The sequence below is a fragment of the Anas acuta genome, chromosome 23 (genome assembly GCF_963932015.1).
Source record: "Anas acuta chromosome 23, bAnaAcu1.1, whole genome shotgun sequence".
In the NCBI taxonomy this organism is placed as follows: Eukaryota; Metazoa; Chordata; class Aves; order Anseriformes; family Anatidae; genus Anas; species Anas acuta.
This window is the reverse complement of record NC_089001.1, coordinates 251,516-268,389: the sequence shown is the minus strand read 5'-3', so window position 1 is coordinate 268,389 and position 16,874 is coordinate 251,516. Positions and strand designations below refer to the sequence as shown.

General features: G+C 47.7%; 4 protein-coding genes across 6 annotated transcripts in view; 1 reads left to right on the top strand and 3 right to left on the bottom strand.

Moving 5' to 3' along the window:
* BCO2 (beta-carotene oxygenase 2) overlaps positions 1-1,040 on the bottom strand; it is a 44,188-nt gene extending 43,148 nt beyond the window's left edge. The window contains exon 1 of one of the 2 annotated variants that reach the window (XM_068659331.1): positions 37-1,040. In XM_068659331.1, coding sequence (XP_068515432.1) covers positions 37-94 — 58 coding nt within the window. In that variant the 5' untranslated portion in view covers positions 95-1,040. The remainder of the gene's footprint in view (positions 1-36) is intronic. The other variant, XM_068659335.1, reaches the window with a different exon arrangement.
* Positions 1,035-5,047, bottom strand: NKAPD1 (NKAP domain containing 1). Of its 2 annotated transcripts, XM_068659336.1 has the most exons (5): positions 4,781-5,047; positions 4,328-4,428; positions 3,097-3,252; positions 2,486-2,539; positions 1,035-1,701 (listed from the first exon to the last, which is right to left on the bottom strand). In XM_068659336.1, the coding sequence occupies exons 1-5, from the start codon at positions 4,847-4,849 to the stop codon at positions 1,179-1,181; spliced, it is 903 nt and encodes a 300-aa protein (XP_068515437.1). In that variant the 5' UTR covers positions 4,850-5,047; the 3' UTR covers positions 1,035-1,178. The 2 variants fall into 2 exon arrangements, with proteins under 2 accessions (XP_068515437.1, XP_068515438.1); XM_068659337.1 differs by lacking the exon at positions 4,781-5,047 and having other exon boundaries at positions 3,097-3,364.
* PIH1D2 (PIH1 domain containing 2) lies at positions 4,993-7,763 on the top strand. Its single transcript, XM_068659049.1, is given in 6 exon segments — positions 4,993-5,002; positions 5,037-5,195; positions 6,273-6,422; positions 6,425-6,517; positions 6,871-7,136; positions 7,250-7,763. Coding segments are annotated over 6 exon segments (825 nt in total). The 3' UTR covers positions 7,397-7,763.
* Positions 7,764-8,518: 755 nt separating this feature from the next.
* On the bottom strand, positions 8,519-16,687 carry DLAT (dihydrolipoamide S-acetyltransferase). Its single transcript, XM_068659329.1, has 14 exons — positions 16,341-16,687; positions 15,691-15,792; positions 15,239-15,363; positions 14,956-15,112; positions 13,749-13,875; positions 13,286-13,479; positions 12,598-12,760; positions 12,311-12,378; positions 11,927-12,019; positions 11,728-11,835; positions 11,183-11,298; positions 10,748-10,910; positions 10,458-10,594; positions 8,519-9,986 (listed from the first exon to the last, which is right to left on the bottom strand). Exons 1-14 carry the CDS (start codon positions 16,569-16,571, stop codon positions 9,857-9,859), a joined length of 1,914 nt encoding a protein of 637 aa, XP_068515430.1. The 5' UTR covers positions 16,572-16,687; the 3' UTR covers positions 8,519-9,856.
* Positions 16,688-16,874: the final 187 nt, after the last annotated feature.

The following is a 16,874-nucleotide window of genomic DNA, read 5'->3' as shown; positions in this document are numbered from 1 at the left end:
GACACGAGCAGGCTCGGGCCGTGCCGCACCACTCACCCGTCCGCACTCCGCGGCCCCCCCCCAGCCCGGCCCGCAGCAGCGCCGCCGCCGCCATCTTGCGTCTCCCCCCTCAAGGGCACCGGAACGGGAAGGAGCGGGCAGGAAGCGGCCTCCGCTGCTCCGCCACCTCCCTCAGCGGCCGTGAGGGGCTCCCTGGGGCCCGGCCCGGCTCGGCGGGGGCTCCGGCTTCGTGTGGTGCCCTGCCCGGCCCTGCTGAGGTGCCTCCAGACCCCCCTCGCCCCGTCCCGTCTCGCCCCCAGCCCCCTCCCGCTCTCCCAGGGCTCTGTTCCGTCCCCCGGCTCTCTGTCAAAGCAAGCACCGAGCCCTCAAACAGCTCCGGATTTATTTGTCTCCTCAGAAGAAGGCCTGGCTGCTGCCCGGCGCCGAGATCCGGCCTCTGCCCTTCTCCGTGAATAGCACACGGCGCCTGCCGAGGGCTCTCTGCTGGCACAAAGGGGTGCAGCAGCCCTCTGGAGAGGAGGAAGGCAAGGCAATCTCCAGCCTGTGCCAGGGTTTGGAAAGACGTCTCAAACAAGCAAACGCACGGGTTTCTTGCACCACACCTCCTGCCAGAATGAGAGCATTCCCTCATGCTCCCATCCGCATCCAGTTGAGCCTGTGCCACAAAGCTCTGCTGCTGTGGGAGTGGGAAAGACACAGTTACCAGAGGGTAAATCCAGTGATACTTCCTTTGTTAGCAGCTCAGCTGATGGACTTCGTGTCTCTTATTGCAAGTTTTGGTCATTAATTGAGTAACCCAAAAGAAACAAACTGTTAAAACTTAATTAAAACAAATAAAAATGGTGCAAACATGCCTGCCCCCCCCCCCCTGCAGACAGCCTGTCACGTTTCTGTGCATCGAAGATCAACCTGGTCACATCAAGCAAATCCGAAGCCGGCAGGACAAGCCAACCTGCGAGGCAGGGAACTGCTCCCCCGCCTTCCTGAGCACCGAGTCAAGGAGAAGCAAGGGGCAGCTCCTGCTGGCTGCCAAGGCTCAGTTCCCCCCGGGGGCTGGGAGGAAGGATAAACCACAGTGCTGAAAAATACTGAAGGACGGGGCAGTGCTGAAAGGAAAATACCTGCCTCTGTCCTCTACCGTATTGCCTGAGCCACAGCCTGGACTCAGCAATTCCTCGTCAGTCCTCATCTGAGCTATCCTCAGATTTATCATCTGCAGCCACCTTCCAGTTCTTCCTCTTGCTCCTCTTCTCTGGTACTTCGGTGTGTCTCTCCGACACAGAATTGTGACGTTTCTTTCTCTTTCTGGGGGGCCGTTTCTCTTTTTTCTCCTCAGATTCACTGTCCTCAGAGCTGCTGGTGGTTGAGCTGCTTGCATGGGAAAAGTCACTTTCCTGCCCAGAAGACGAGGTAGGTTCCCTGACAGGCACTTTCCTGGTCTTTTTCTTGCGCTTGTGTTTCCCCTTGCGAGTGCCTGAAGTCTCCTCATCGGAGCATTCGCTCTCCTGGGAAGAATCTGACGACGTCCTCCCCTGCTCCTTTTTCTTTTTCTTTCGCTTTTTGTGCGAACGCTTTTTTTGCTTCTTCTTGTGCGATTTCTTTGTTTTTTTCCGTTTGTGCGACCCGTGGGCAGTTTGCTTTCTCAAATGAGATTTTTTCTTCCCATTAACAGCGTTCTGTTCCTCTCCTTCTTGCTGGTCACTGCAAGAACAAAGGATCATCAGAAGAAACCAGATGGGCAGGCACATAGCAGCTGAGCCTTTTCTATATCCAAGTTGTTAGCAAATCCATTGACTCAACTGAACAGTGCAGGGGAGTGGCTGCATTTTTGTTTCAAATGCTTGTTAACAGCTTGGACCACACCTTACTAATACCCCTGATCAAGGTATTCAAGGCAGAGCCAATGACAACGTGTACTGAAAGCCATCAAGTGACAAAAAAAAAATAATTTACGGCAGGCTATTTCAAATCTGTAAGCCTGACAAATTTTGTACTTGATGACTGCTAGGTGCAACTTAACATAATTAACTCTAAGATCTCATTTTACAGCTAAGTCTCCACTTTCCAGGGGTCTGGGAGGGTTGATTTTCTCCAAATACGGACTAACACTGAAACCAGACACACTACAATGCAGTGGGGAATCCGGAGCTGGTATTTGACAGTGTGTCTACTGACCTGATTTGGATTCAGCCTACTTCTGTTTCCCTGCTGGCTCAGGCAGACCCTCCACAATTCACAGCATTTCAGTAACTCAAGCTCAAGCTGAATGTCTAATCACTACAGGAGACACAATCCTCCCCTAAGACTCAGACAGGAGGGAACCACATTAATGGACTAGTTGTTTTCAGTGGGTATCCGTAACTAAACAGTGTTGCTTTGCCATTAAAGGTAGATCTAAAACCAAAACTTACAATAATTCAGTTTGTAAAATTCCCTGCATACCCTGACAAGACTCAGAATACATCTCTGAATCTGTTTGCTTTACCTGTCTGTATCAAATTCTTCAGGGTATAGCTCTTTATAGCCACTGTGACCCCATCTGTAAGAAGCAGAAACACGTATTAAAAGCAGAGAAGTGTTTAAGGGGAAAAAAGGTTCTGAAAAGACAGAGCCACAGAATGAGTTTAGACACAAGAAAGGAAATCAGAACCTTCCCAACAAGGAAAGAAGGAAAGAAAAAACAACTGATTTGATTAGTACTATTTAAAGACATTTGATGTTTTCAGGCTCCTTCCTACTTCTAATAATATAAGTTCCATTTCTTTAAAAGAACTCTGGGGAGCACTGTGTTGCACTTCTTTAGACTTTTATCAGTTCCTTGGGCAAAGAAATAAATACCAAGCTTAGGTGGTAAACTTAGGGCTTAGCTTTTGTGGCTTATTGTGACTTAGGAACTCTGTAGACAAATTCAAATCAGATACTCTGTGACAGTGCAAATGTTTGTGCCTCTTACTTATTCATTCTCAAAATGAGATGAAATGCTATTTTATAGGAGTACATATCGACAGGAGTAACACACTAATATTTTGGTACAGGACTCCAGAAAGGTGCTCCAATTATAGTTACAATCAGAGAACATTAAAACACCCCACAGACCTGTCAGGCATGTTGGCTTCACATTCATAGAGCTTTTTATTCCAGGACCGTGCTCTAAGCAAATCATCTTCGACTGGGTCAAGAAATTGTGAGTTCTTTGTTTTCCAGTCGGCCCTGTGACCCTCGTCATCGAAGCCATCACTGCGCATCCGACTGCTGCAGAAAGAGAACAGTTGTCCTTCAGCTGTCAGTTCTGATGGAGAAACTTTCTGAGCAAGGGGTTAGTCCAGCGAGGGGAGCAAAAATCCAGCAAGTCTTGAGTGTCCATCTATGCAAGAAGACCAACTATCATTTTAACGGACAGTCACCATTAAGAGCTCTCACAAACCAGTTCACGAGCTAACACTGGTTTTCACACTTACTACTGCCTACAGTGCATGGCAAAATTCTCAGCCAACACACTGAATTAGAGGAAGGGGTTACCTTGCCAGCCACAAAAATGCAGTTCTCCTCCTTCAGAATACTCTGCCGGAGCAGACTAGCAACATGCAGTGAGACATAGCTGCTAGTAGAAGTCGGCAAATGAGGAACTTGGGAAGCAGAACTGACTTAACTGGAATTGGCTTGATTAGGTATCAGTACTAAAACTGAAAATCCACCAATAAGCACCAACAGCTCTAAGCCATCTCACATGTCTGCGGCTCGCCCTGTGCCACACTTCCTGAGCGAAGCAGCACCTGTGCACTTGGCACGAGTCTGCAAGGTGTTCTTCCCCGAGATACCAAAACCACTTCCTGCAGCATTTACATTTCTGCCATGTTGTCCCAGCATTTAAAAAAAGGAAACAAATCTCCACTTGCAATCCCCACCAAACCAGCTTGTTTTCGCATAATACTGCTTAAAAGGTGGACAATACCAATGTTGTACCAGAGCAGGACCCCATACTACAACAATTTTGGTTACTGATAACTGGTTTTGGTTACTGATAAGGCCAACATGTTTAGACTTTCCTCACACCATTCTGACCTACAACTCCAGCACTTCTTATTCCAGCTCTTTCACAGAGCCCGGCCTACTTCCGGTTGTATTTTGAAGACTATACACGTAGATGCAAAGATAAAGAGTCAGATTTAAGTGCAGGTCTGACTTCCTTCCAGGGACTCCATGCCTTATGTGGTATTCCTACATTATTAGGGGATGGCCAGCACAAAATACTCCTACAGCATTATAAAGCAAAAGGGTTCAGTGACTGTGCCAGGACAGTTATGTCCTCCACACAAGTGGTGCCCACCTGGAGGTGTCCGACAGCATCCTGCTTCGCCTCCTCCAGTATGTCTCTTCTGTCTGCTTCTCCCACTCCCTGATTTTCCACATTTCTGTCTCTTCCTGGATCTGAAAGCCACAAAAAGGAAAAAGACGTAAGCGTGTTACAGCAGCCCCCAGCTCAGCGGGGGAGCGAACCCTCCACGAACACGTGAAATTCACCGCTCGGCCGGGCCAGCAGGAGCTCAGGTCGCGGTTTGCTGAGGACCACGGAGCTCCTACACCGCGCCGGGCACGCTCCCAGAACCCGAAACTTCTTCGCTGCCACCCAAAGCACACTGCGGGAACGATAAGGCACCCACCCGGCTGCTTTACAGCCTCGCTGCTCACAAAAACCCGGCGGCGCCTTCCCCCCGCCCGATCCCCGATAACTCCGGCGGGGCTCGGGGCTCGGGGCTCGGGGCTCGGGGCCGGGCCCTACCTTGTTGTGCGCTCCCGTGTGCCTCATGAGGTTCCGCAGCAGCACCTTCCCCACCGGCACCCGGGCCATCCTCCGGCCCCCTCCGCTCCCCTCCGGCCCCAGCAGGGCCCCGGCCCCCGGACGCGGCCGGGCCCAGCGCCTCCCCCGGGCGGCTGCGGCGGCGGAACGGGGCCGGGCCCTGTCGCTACGGCAACGGGGCCCTGCCGGAGGAAATGGCGGAGGGCGAGCCCCTGCCTTGCTCGAGTCTCCTGAGGAGGGTTGGCGGAGCCCCGGCTCTGCCTGAGGGCTCAGCCCCGCGGGGCCGCCCCGCTCTTCGTTAACGTGTGCGGCTGCGGCGCGGTGCCGGCCCCCGGAGGCCCCCGGGCGCCCGTGCCCGTCAGGGCCGGGCCGCTGGAAAGGGCGGCCGGAGATGGGGGTGCGGGAATAAAGCGGGGGCTGAGGGAGCTGGGGGGCGGCATGGGGGGAAGCGGGGGGAGGAGGATGAGGATGAGGGGAGACCCCGCTGCGGCCTTCAAGGGGGTTGTGAAAGGATGGAGGGCTCAGCTCAGTCAGGTAGGGACAGGATGAGGGGGAACGGTCTTAAACTAAAAGAGGGGAGGTTTATACTAGGTACTAGGAGGAAATTCTTCATCCAGAATGTGGTGAGGCACTGGAACAGGCTGCCAAGAAGCTGTGGATGCCCCATCTGGGGTTGTTTAGTCTGAAGAGGAGGCTTAGGGCAGACCTTACTGCTCTCTGCAACTCCCTGAAAGGAAGGGGTGGGGAGCTGGGGGCTGCCTCTTCTCACCGGTAACCAGCGGTAGGACCAGAGGGAATGGGCTCAGGTTGTGCCAGGGGAGGTTCAGGTTGGGAACTAGGAGACATTTCTGCTCAGAAGGAGCAGTCGGGCATTGTGACGGGTTGCCCAGGGAGGTGGTGGAGTCACCGTCCCTGGGGGTGCTCAAGGAGAGGTTGGACGTGGTGCTTGGGGACACGGCTCAGTGGTGGCATTGGTGGTAGGGGGTGGTTGGACCAGGTGATCTTGGAGGGCTCTTCCAACCTTAATGATTCTGTGATCCCTGGAGGTGATCAAGGCCAGGTTGGATGAGGCCCTGAGCAACCTGATCTAGTGGGTGGCATCCCAGCCCATGGCAGGGGGTTGGAACTGGATGATCTTTGAGGTCCCTTCCAACCAGACCCATCCTGATTCCCCCTGTCCAGGCACACTGAGGGATTCACACCTGGCACCCATCTAAATCCCACAGAGTGTTTTATGCGCCAGGTGCCTCCCCAGCCACATGTGCTCACGGTGAGGTGCGTCACGTTCCCCTGCTTCCAGAGCACAAACACTGCTGGGAAGGTGAATTTCAATGATGCCCAGCAGCCACAAATTCAGTTTCTTTGCTTCTAAAGCAAGTGATCATAATAAACATCCAAAAACCTGAGCCCTGGCCAACCAGGACATACTACCAAAGCAGTAATTCTGATGCAACTTTTTTTTTTTTTTTTTTAGATCTTTACAGTATTATAGATATTGCATATAACCCAGATGTTCTTCAGAGGGGAGAAGAAAACCCAGAAAAAATGAAACATTTGATCCACATGACGCTTAAATTCATTGAGGAACGATGCAACCTTATTCTTTCACCTTCATACACTGTTGACCATTCAAGCTGAAAGGCAGCCTGGAAAGGAGGCAGCAACGTCTGCAAGGATGGCAGATGCCAACACCCTGTCTCAATCAGAACACAAAGAAGGGTATGTAGACAGCTGCTGTCAGTTTTCTTTGCAGGCCTAACAGACTTTGCCAACAAGCTCCCTCAACGCCAATTCTTGCCTTAAGCATAAACCAAGCACTTAAAGAAACAAAAGTTTCTTTTGCTCTGAGATGAGTAGAAGAGGTTGCTGTTGTTACCAGTGCTCTGAAAACAGCAACTTCTAACAGCTTGGCAGTGAAAACAAATCACGAGGGAAGGAGAAACTGCAAATTACAATCTTCAGCTGACAAACTTGCTAATTACAAAGCTAAAATTTTAGTAATAAGTTTGTCAAGCAGTGTTAACAGTTCTTAGTAACTGACTGTTATGTGAAAAACTTTGTTTTCTTGAAAGAACTGACACTTGATCAGCTGCTACACAGAATAGAAGCTAAAGACCACAGCAGTGCTCCTATCCTGCTGAAAAAAGGAAGTATTGCACAGCCTAAAGTGCCTCTGATAGAGGAAATTAGCAGTACAGAACTGCCAGAAGAGCTGAGCACCCCTGCCTATGAAATGAGCACCGTGAATGATGCAAACAAGAAGCCATTACAAATTGAACTGAAAGTTAAATTGCCCAAGGTTAGCTCCTTTTCTGAGTGTGATCTGAGAATTTCAAAGGTAAAGCAACAGAAAGAATAACCTTTTGTTTTCTATCTGGTATCAAATTCCTAGAAATACTTGCTGCTAATTCATTGTCAAATAATCAATCACATATTTTAATATTGTTTTAGGATGACATAATCATTAATGTTCCTGAAAAATACAAATTACAACTAGATCTGCCAGAATTGGTGGATGAGGAAATGGCTACAGCAACATTTAACAAAGGAAAAGGGGTATTGTTCGTCACAGTGTCAGTTGCAAAGCCCGTGTGTTAAAGAATTCAAAGTCCTGTCCAGTTCCTGTTCACAGATGACAGAACTAACCAAAAGCCCAGAATGAGCATCCTGACTTGCAGCTGGTGATGAGTTAATTGACCTCATCTTCAAAGGTGAATACCTCAAAATGCCTTTAGAAAGTGCATGTAGAAAAGGAAGCCAGGAGGAAAATTAGCATCACCAAACTTAGGAAAAAGTAGACTGTAAATACTCAAGGAATACTCAAATGTATTAACAGCTGTCCTAATGAACCATAGATGCATACATGCCTCACTGTCTCATGAATTCTGCTTTAAGATACATGGCAATAACAGTTGTATTGTTTTTCTGTGTTTTTATTGTTAAATAAATTATTTTGCTTACTGGATTTATGTGGTTAGAGCAGCTCCTGCAAGCATTTTATGCTGGAGCAACTAGCAGAGGTGTGTCATCCACAGCTCTACCCGTTGTCCTGCATGCTGTTCCTGTTTTCTTTAGGACAATCCCTGCTGAACTTAACTAGAATAGGCTTTGTAGTCTTTTCAATCAAATACAAGCTAAAATATTATCATTGCATGAGCTGAGCTGGCTTGTGAAGGCTGTAAGCAGTGTTGGAAGTCACTATCAGCACTCCAACCAAGTAAGCTGGATAGGATTTTTCAGACTGCAAGGCTATTCCCCGAGTCACTCGGGGAATGTAACTGTCAGGTAAACTATTTAGTGTTCTTCACACAGGAAGAAATCAGTACCTTCTTTAGCCAGAACCTGAGGTACTGGTGAATACTGAGCAAGAAAACTGGGAAGGTTCAAGTTTGCTGCTATCTTGCAATCCTTGTGATTACAATTTCGGGTTAATAGGGTGAGTTTCACCATCAGACTGAAAGGCTGAACAGCTCTAACTGTGCCATAGCAGTATGACAAGCCACACAGAGGACTGAAGAGAAAAGCACTGGAACATGTTTTAGTAGTTGTCAATTCCAAACATTTAATAGAACAGAGGTTCACTAGAGCAAGTCTGGAACCGAGATATTTTAGATCTTTAAAAAAAACAAAAAAAAACAACAAATTTTAATGCACTTTTTTTTTTTTTTTTTTGCTTAAGCCAGGCATGAAAACCAGCTATCACAGCAACCAGACATTAAATAGTTCCCACAAAAATATTTAATTTCCATAGTATTTTCTTCCAATATCTTTAGTGAATTTTGTAGCAGAACTTTACAGGAGACAGTACTTAATGCAATATACAGAAAAACAGATTAGCTTTATCTTTTTGTTTTGTTAACTTCTCCCCCTGTTGAATTCTCCCGATCACTTTGTAATTACTGCACAATCCTCCTTTTTACATGAACATTTCCAAGTGGAAAGTGGAATTTGAGAATGTTCAGCACTGTACCCCTTTCAGGAGACTATGACTGGGGTAACTGGACACAAGTCCAACAAACTACTTACGCATTTTACATACAATATATACATGGATAGCACATTCTGCAGTTTACTGAGGCTGGGACAACACAGACAAGTCAGGGAAGAACTGCAGCACCAGTGACTAATGCAGAGCTTCCTATGTTTGAATGCCTGAAAAAAACTTTCAAACATTCGAGTCCCCACATGATTAACATCCACTGGTGGCACTGTTGTCCTGTGTGATTTGCCTATATGGGTTCCAACACACAAAGTCTCTTGAATATTCTGCAAAACAGTTACTTCCATGGCATCGTAGCCTGATACTAACTTAGCAAGAGGAAAAGCAAGTAAAGAGTCTTCGTATGAAAAGCACATCTAAGTGAAAGTCTACAAAAAGACAGCACACTCCCTGTGGTATCTGAGAGCTGTGACACCACAGGTATCAGTGCTCTTTCACCTTTAAAGTGCTCAAAAGGGATCCCAAAGCTGAGAATGTCCAAACCAGTGCCAAATTCCAAGAGAGTTTTGGAATGCTAACACTTGGCCTTTGAGAAACCATTCCCAGGGGCTTCAGTCCCTTAGTGCATCTGTCATTGTCACCCACCCCAGCAGAACAGGATAATAAGGGAATTCACCTACTACCTTGCACGTTTCGGTTACCATCTCATCTGAACTCCTGTGAAGAGATGTTTGTAAGTCAAATTTCGGAGAACACTGAGGTCATGAAATTACCTGGTATGCACCGTGCCCCCTCTTCATTCAATCTAGTGTAGAAGCAGGTGCAGTGTGCATTCTGCCTGGATCATTTGTAAATCTGGGATGCTTAACTGTTTTAGAAGAGTTTGCAAATTCACTAACTGTATAAAAATACAGTATAGCTGTAATATTGCTTTGAAAAGCATTTTTGCAAACTTTTGTTTCTGTACAGACTGGTAATAACATTACCAGATAATATAATACATATTTAAAATTAAAACAAAAAAAAGGAACTCTTTAATAAGTCTGAACACTAAAGTCTAAATAGCTTGTTTAAAACAAAACAGTGTGACCCAGGAAAACGTTGCTTGCATGGTTAAATTATAGCAGCATGGTTACTGGCTTCTCAAGGAAATTCTTGAATTCAGCAAGCCACTGTGCTCCAACTGCTCCATCTACAACACGATGATCACAGCTAAGTGTAACGGACATCACACTGGCCACATCAAATCTGACAAAAGAAAAAAAAAGTTAACACAATCCTCTGCAAATCACTGTCAAACCAGCTTTATCTCACACAGGGCACTTGAATTATAACCCACCCCTTGAGCATTCCTTAAATACAAAATTAACCAAGTAGCTAAACAGGAACAGATGCCTGAACTGTTGTGTATCCCTTATGCTTTTCCATACCTTATTCCCCAACCTGCCCCCCTTCAAAGAAAGGGTCAGCCTTTCCTTAACTTGGAAACTGTGAGAACAAACATGGCAGATCATTTATCAGTCACTGCAACAGGCTCACGTAAACATTAGGAGAAACATACATCTCCCTATTCTTCTTCAGAAGGTGTTGAAAGCAGCATGTCAACAACTAGGAACTATTCTTAAATAATAGATCTATTGGAAGTGTTCGAAAACTAACTGTTATTTCAGAATTTTAATTTCAAAAGCTCAGTTCATGCAGAACCTGATGAATACTGACCCTTTCTCAGTATCAGCTGGCACTAGCCTTTTCTCTGAGGAACCAACTGCAAGGATGCAGGCTTGAGGTGGATTGATTATGGCAGAGAAATTCTTAATCCCATACATTCCTAAATTGGAAATCGTGAAAGTACCACCCTACAAGACAAAAACATTCACAGAAAACTCAGAAAAGCTGTTTCAAGTGGAATATTAATGAACACAACTGAAACATCACAAAACAGACTGCTCGTTCTGAACAGGGACAGAAGACAAGGGCAGCAGTTATTACTAGCAGCTGCAGTTCCTCACCTGGAATTCATGTGGCTGAAGTTTACCTTCTCGGGCTTTAGTGGCCAAAGAAACCACGTCCTTACTGATGGAAGCCAGGCCCTTTATGTGTGCATTGAACACAATAGGTGTTATAAGGCCTGCAGGAGTACTCACTGCAACGCTAACGTCCACTACGTGATTTCTGCAAGACACAACACAGATGCCACTTACTCTAGCAAGACACAAAGAATTTCAGGTGTTAAGACAACTCTACGTTAATATGTGGTCTGCAACAACTGTTTCAGCTCACACTAGCCTCAGACTCAATATTAGCATTTTCATTAAACCCCCTTAACTGTTGCATTATACCTGTTCCCCTCCCTCCTCAACATCCCACCAGCAGATCTGCTACTTTGCAATCAGCTCTCTACTGAACAAATAAAGTTTCCGGCTTCGACCGTACCATAAACTTACTGCCTAATAACTGTGTCCATCCACGAAGAATTTGCCTCAGGCACCTTCAAGCATGCCAGAGCAGAAGCTTTAATTATGAAGTCATTGACAGAAAGCTTAATGTTATCCGAGACCTCCTGCAAAGGAAGAGATTTGAGGTGTCAGTTTGTCCCTTGCATGTTAACTGAAATAATTTGGATAGTCACTGTCATGCAGCCTTGTTTTTTCTTATTTTCTCTAAACAATCATTCTACCTGTAAGCGTTAATATTTGAAGTGCCAAGATGATTTAGGAGGTGGATTAGGAGTTTTTATGTCCTTCATAATCTAAGAAGGCACCATTTTTTTAAATGGCTGTTTTTCCCCAAACTTGGCTTAGAATTAACATTTTGTTTAAATTTTTTTTTTTTTTTTCACCCTCAAGGAGAATACTAAGTGGCCTTCTCAGGGAAGTTAGGAGTCAGTGCACAGTACCTTGGTAAAAATTCTTGTTCTGTCACTGACAGTCCAGAACTGATGCAGTTTTCCCCCAACCCCAATCTCGCCACGACTCCCCAAATACTTGACCTGATTGAGTTCTTTCCTTAGCACCAGTACTTTTCCCATGTTCACATCAATAGAAAGGTAGTAGTGAGGTATTGTTTGTTTGGATTGCATCAGTCGTTGAGCAATGACCTGTGGGTACACAACAGAAATGACAGAAATAAATGATTTCAGACAATTTATGACTGCAAATAATGATGTCAGGGAAGTAAAATCTTCTCACCCTCCGAATGTTGCTGATAGGGATATCCGTGAAGGTCCCCACTGGTGCTGCTGCAACTGCAGCAGCTGCAGGTACTGCTTCTGCTGCTGGAGCCTGCAACCAGAGAAAGACAGCACAGTTCACAGGACTGGCCCAACACCAATCGCAGAGTAGTTCAGTAGGTAGGACAAGAGCTGAGGCCATGCCCTCTCTCGCTTGTGAGCAGCAGACATTTCCACTCTCTAGCCCCACCTCTGATCCCCAGCTAGGTTTATTATAAGCCCTACAATTGATTATTAAATCACACACATTAAACATTACACACTACTCTGAAGTTCACAAAGCGCTAAGTCCTGCTAGATGATGGTTCCGCATCCCATTCTTACAGATCTCAGACCTACTCACTGGAGCAACCTTTGGCGGCACAAACGACTCCACATCTTTCTTTGTGATTCTACCATCTGGTCCAGTACCTAAAAGCATCAAAGGAAAATGTAAGAGGATTTCAATTAGTTGCAACAGGGCATCACGAAGCTCTGTTTAACAGAGATATAAGTCACTAACAGTCCCTGGTGGAGAAAGCTGCACAGTGAGGATCTTATCGATACAGAGAAAAGAACAGAACAAGCAAGAACACACCCAGAGAAACAGATACTTAACAGAGAGAGCAAGAAAGGCAAAGGGCACTTTACCTTTCACTTGTGCAAGGTCAATCCCTTTTTCTGCTGCCAGTTTCTTCGCCAGGGGACTAACCACAATCCTCCCTTTCCGGGGAGGTGGCCCAGCTGCAGGGACTAGTGGAGTGGAAGGAACAGCAGGCTGGGGAGGAGGAGCAGCTGCAGCAGGAGTTGCCACCTTAACAGAAGAATCAAAACCATTAGCTCTGTGATTATTTTGCAAACACCTTAGAGGTTTCACTTCAGTGCCATAAGAGAACAAGACCATGTAATTATCAGTCAAGGGAGTAACAAGAATAGTCTCCAACCTGAAAGTACTCAGAGAAGATTCCCAGCACCAGAAATTAAACCGGAAACTTTCCCGTGCAGAACACCAACTACAACTGTTGAACTACACGTCAAAATGGTGAAATAAGTAATTTATAGTCCAAATTTTCAGGAAGGATTCATTAGAACCGGTACAAGCAACAGGCTGGAGAAGAGACCATATCAAATGATAACCTGCTCCAGTTTTCAGAGGGCAAAGCAGGTGACATCAGAAGTGATCTATTCTCAGTGCATCTGTTAGCCTGGCACTCAGAGGATCACAGACATTATTACTGGAGTCAAGACTTCTCAGTCAAACCAACAGAACAGTTTAGATCCAACCAGCAATTCTCAGCAGTCCGCATAACTTCCCTCCCTGGCTACGAAAGGCCCTTACTGGTGGAGGCGGAGGAGGAGGAGGAGGAACTTGTGCCTTCATGTCAGCTACTGCAGTCTCCTGGTAGTCAGCAAAGGCTGGAATATCAGCCTCTTTCTCCACAATGATGCAGAGGGTTGTTCCTAATGGCACGTCTCTTGTTCCTTCAGGCACCAAGATTTTTGCCAAGTAGCCTTCCTCCTGCACTTCAAAACCTGAAAGAGAAAGAAACAAAACTGGTTTGAAAAAGAAAAATCTTCTTAATGCAACACATAGGGAAACATCTTTGTGCAGTGTATGTTACTATGAGGGACTGATGGCAAAACAGGTGTTTTTACAAGTTCGAGCAGCATAAAAAAGTAACTCTTTTTCATTGCTTCACATCTTCATGTCCTGAGCAGCCAGAGAACAGGTAGAAGAGGCTACTCTGAATCCTCTCCTTTTAAGGGGCCATCATCCATTCTTGGCTTTGGAGTTGGCTCACCTATTGTGGCTTTATCTGTCTCAATTTCCGCCAGTAAGTCTCCTTCGTTCAGTTTCTCCCCAACTTTCTTCTCCCATCTCTGCACTGTGCCCATTGTCATGGTAGGTGACAGGGCAGGGAGAGTGACCTGTGAAGCCAGAGAATACAAGCGCATCAGATGCTGGTAATCCAAAAGGGACAGGAACATGATTCTTACTCCTGGCCAAATGATGTCAACCTCAAGGAGCAGCCAACCTTTAATGTACTCTTAGATCTTGACTCTGCTACAGCAAAGCACAGTCGTGTGCTGTATCTCTGGTTTGGCTTCTTTTATCAAGGAAAGAAAGCGAGCAAAAGAAAAAAAGAATAAAACTATACATCAAGGTCATTAGCAGCACCATCACATTGGGAATCTAAAGAGACTAAAAGGAAGGCTGAAGCAAGACACTTTGTCTTTGACAAATATATCTGGCCCCTATAAAAGCTGTACAGACTTGTCCTCCAATAAGCACTTGAACGGTGCTGTAGGTTTACACGTGCATTTTGCAGTGCAATAAACATAGCACATGTGATTATAGCTTTATAGCAGAACTGGACAGATAAGGCAAGTGAGGGAAATCAAGTTAAGTAGCTGAAATTCAACTCAGATCAAGAAGCAAAATGCAGTCAGATCGAGAAGCCTCGGATTAGATCCCTATTCAACTACTGATTTTTTGTAACATCTCAGACAAATGAGCTTCCACATGTCTCAACTGTGTAACTAGGACATTATTTTCAAGTTTTCTATTTCAAAAGAATGTCTACCATTACCACTCACAAACACATCTGGTGTGCTCACTAGAGTATCACACAATGGAGTTCTGCTCCAAGACCTGAGCAGGGCCTTCAGAGCATATTCACACAAAGTACAAGGCTTGTATATACCAAAACTGTTCAAATCAGACAAATGTAACATTTTTTTCTAGCCTGCAAAAGAATCCTGCAGAAATAAGTCTCTCCTACAGGCAGCTGGGATGCTAAAACAATTTTGAGAAAATAAAACACTTTCTGGGACCTCCCCAAACACCTGCTTAAAGCATGCAACAATTCAAGGGGCTTGCACTCCTGCACTTATACCTCATAACCTCCCACTCCCAACAGAGCTTGTGACAAAATCCCCTAGAGCTAGTAACGCCAAAAAGAGACAAAGAGTGCAACAAACCTTAAATCAGCAGCAACGCTCCCTTACCTGCATGTGAGGAGGGTAAGAGCTGCCAGGAGCCTGAGGAGAAGGCTGAGGTGGGGCTGAGGGAGCTGCGGCTGGAGGGGGAGGCACTGAGGCTGCAGGGGGCACAGATGCTGCAGTATCCAGAGTGTAGTTTTTAAAGGCATCAACATGTTCAGGCCTAGGAAAAAAAAAAACGGAACATAATGGCCAAACCAGTCTGGTGAACGTCTCTTAACCTTTCACACAGGGCACCCAAGAAGTCCCAAGAGAGAAAATTCAACTCAAGGGTTAGCAAAATACCTACTTTTCTACTGTGATACATATTATGGCCCCAATAGGAACATCTCTTGTTCCTTCTGGTACCAGGATCTTGGCCAAGTAGCATTCCTCCACGCTCTCAAAGCCAACTGTTGCTTTGTCTGTCTCCACCTTTGAGAGAGAACAGGATACTGTTAGAGCAAAATAAGAGTCAAGAGAGCTCAGAGCCCTGCAGTCTGGCAGTGTAGGGTCGTAATGCACAGAGTACTGGCAAAGTCACCCTGTTGCACCAGCTATGGGAAAGCATGGTCTCAAACACATTAAGTGTTCTTCGTGCTCAGAGGGGTGAAAAGTGGCAACCAACTCTGAAAAGCTGCTGGTCGCTTGTTCCTAGCAGCGTCTCCAAAACATGGGTTCAGGTGAGGGCAACCAGGGACACAACCCATAGCATACAAAATGCCCACTAAAAACGCAGCACAGCTTCTGCCCTCAGAATACCTCTGCGATGAGCTCCCCTTCACCGATCTTGTCACCTTCCTTCTTCTCCCAGCGCGCGATGGTGCCCATCTGCATTGTGGGGGACAGTGCTGGTAGGGCCACCTGAGAGGAAAAGGGAAAGCATTAAAACCTGTGCAGCCCTGGCTGTAGGGACCCCACTCAAAGGGCAGGGACAAGGCACTGAGGAGAAGCTGTCTGCAACCCCTGGTGGGTCAGGACTGCCTCCAGCCTGCAGGAAAGATCCCAAAACCAGGGTGTTAGGGGAGTAGGAGCAGCAGGGAACCCAGAGAGGTTCAGGGAAAAGGGGATAATGGTGAGGGGGAACCCGACGGTGCTTCCAGGGTCTGGTGTGCGGCAGTTGCAGGGCCTGGCGTGCAGGGGTGGGATATGAAGAAGAGGTTCAGGAAAAAGCACAGAGGTACAGGAGCTGAGGGAGTGCGAGAAAGCCTGGAGTCCCCTGGGGCACGGAGGGCAGCTGGGAAGGGAAAGAAAAAAGGGAAGGGATAAAAGGAAGGAAAGGAAAGGAGAGAAGATAAGAGAAAGGAAGGGAGAAGGGGAAAGGAGGAGGGGAAGGGGCAGGAAGGAAGGGAACGGAGACGAGGAAGGAAGGCAGGCGAAGGGGAAGGGAAGGTCGCGGGGCCGCCTCTCACCTTCTGGTGTGCCGGCAGGCTGCAGCAGCGCCTGGGCCCGACCCGGGGCCCGGCTGCGGGCAGGAGCCCCCGGGGCCTGCGGGCGGAGCCGCCCAGCGCCGGGCCGCGGCCCGGAGCCCCCGCCCGGGCCCCCAGGGCCGCGCCGGGGCCGATGGCCGCGGCACTGAGCGCTCGGCAGCCCCGCGCCAGGCCGGCGGCCGGGGCGAGGCGTCGGGCCACCGCCCGCCACATGGCGCCGCAGCTGGAGCCGGGGCCCCGGCGCTCGCTGACCTCCCGCTGCGGGCACGGCCCGGCCCGCCTCGGCTCGGCTCGGCACGGATCGGCCCGGCACGGCACGGCACTGCCGGAAAGCGCCGCGGGGCGGGGCCGCCGCGGAATGGCGGCGGGCGGGGACCCTGAAGGACGGGCGCTGACGGGAGCGGGGCCGGCGCAGCGCTGCGGGCATCCGCGGGAGGTGGATGGTCCTCAAGAGGGGGATTTGCTCGGGGTTCGGCTGGATAAAATCCCCGTTTAGCTCCAGTTAATCTCCCGCCT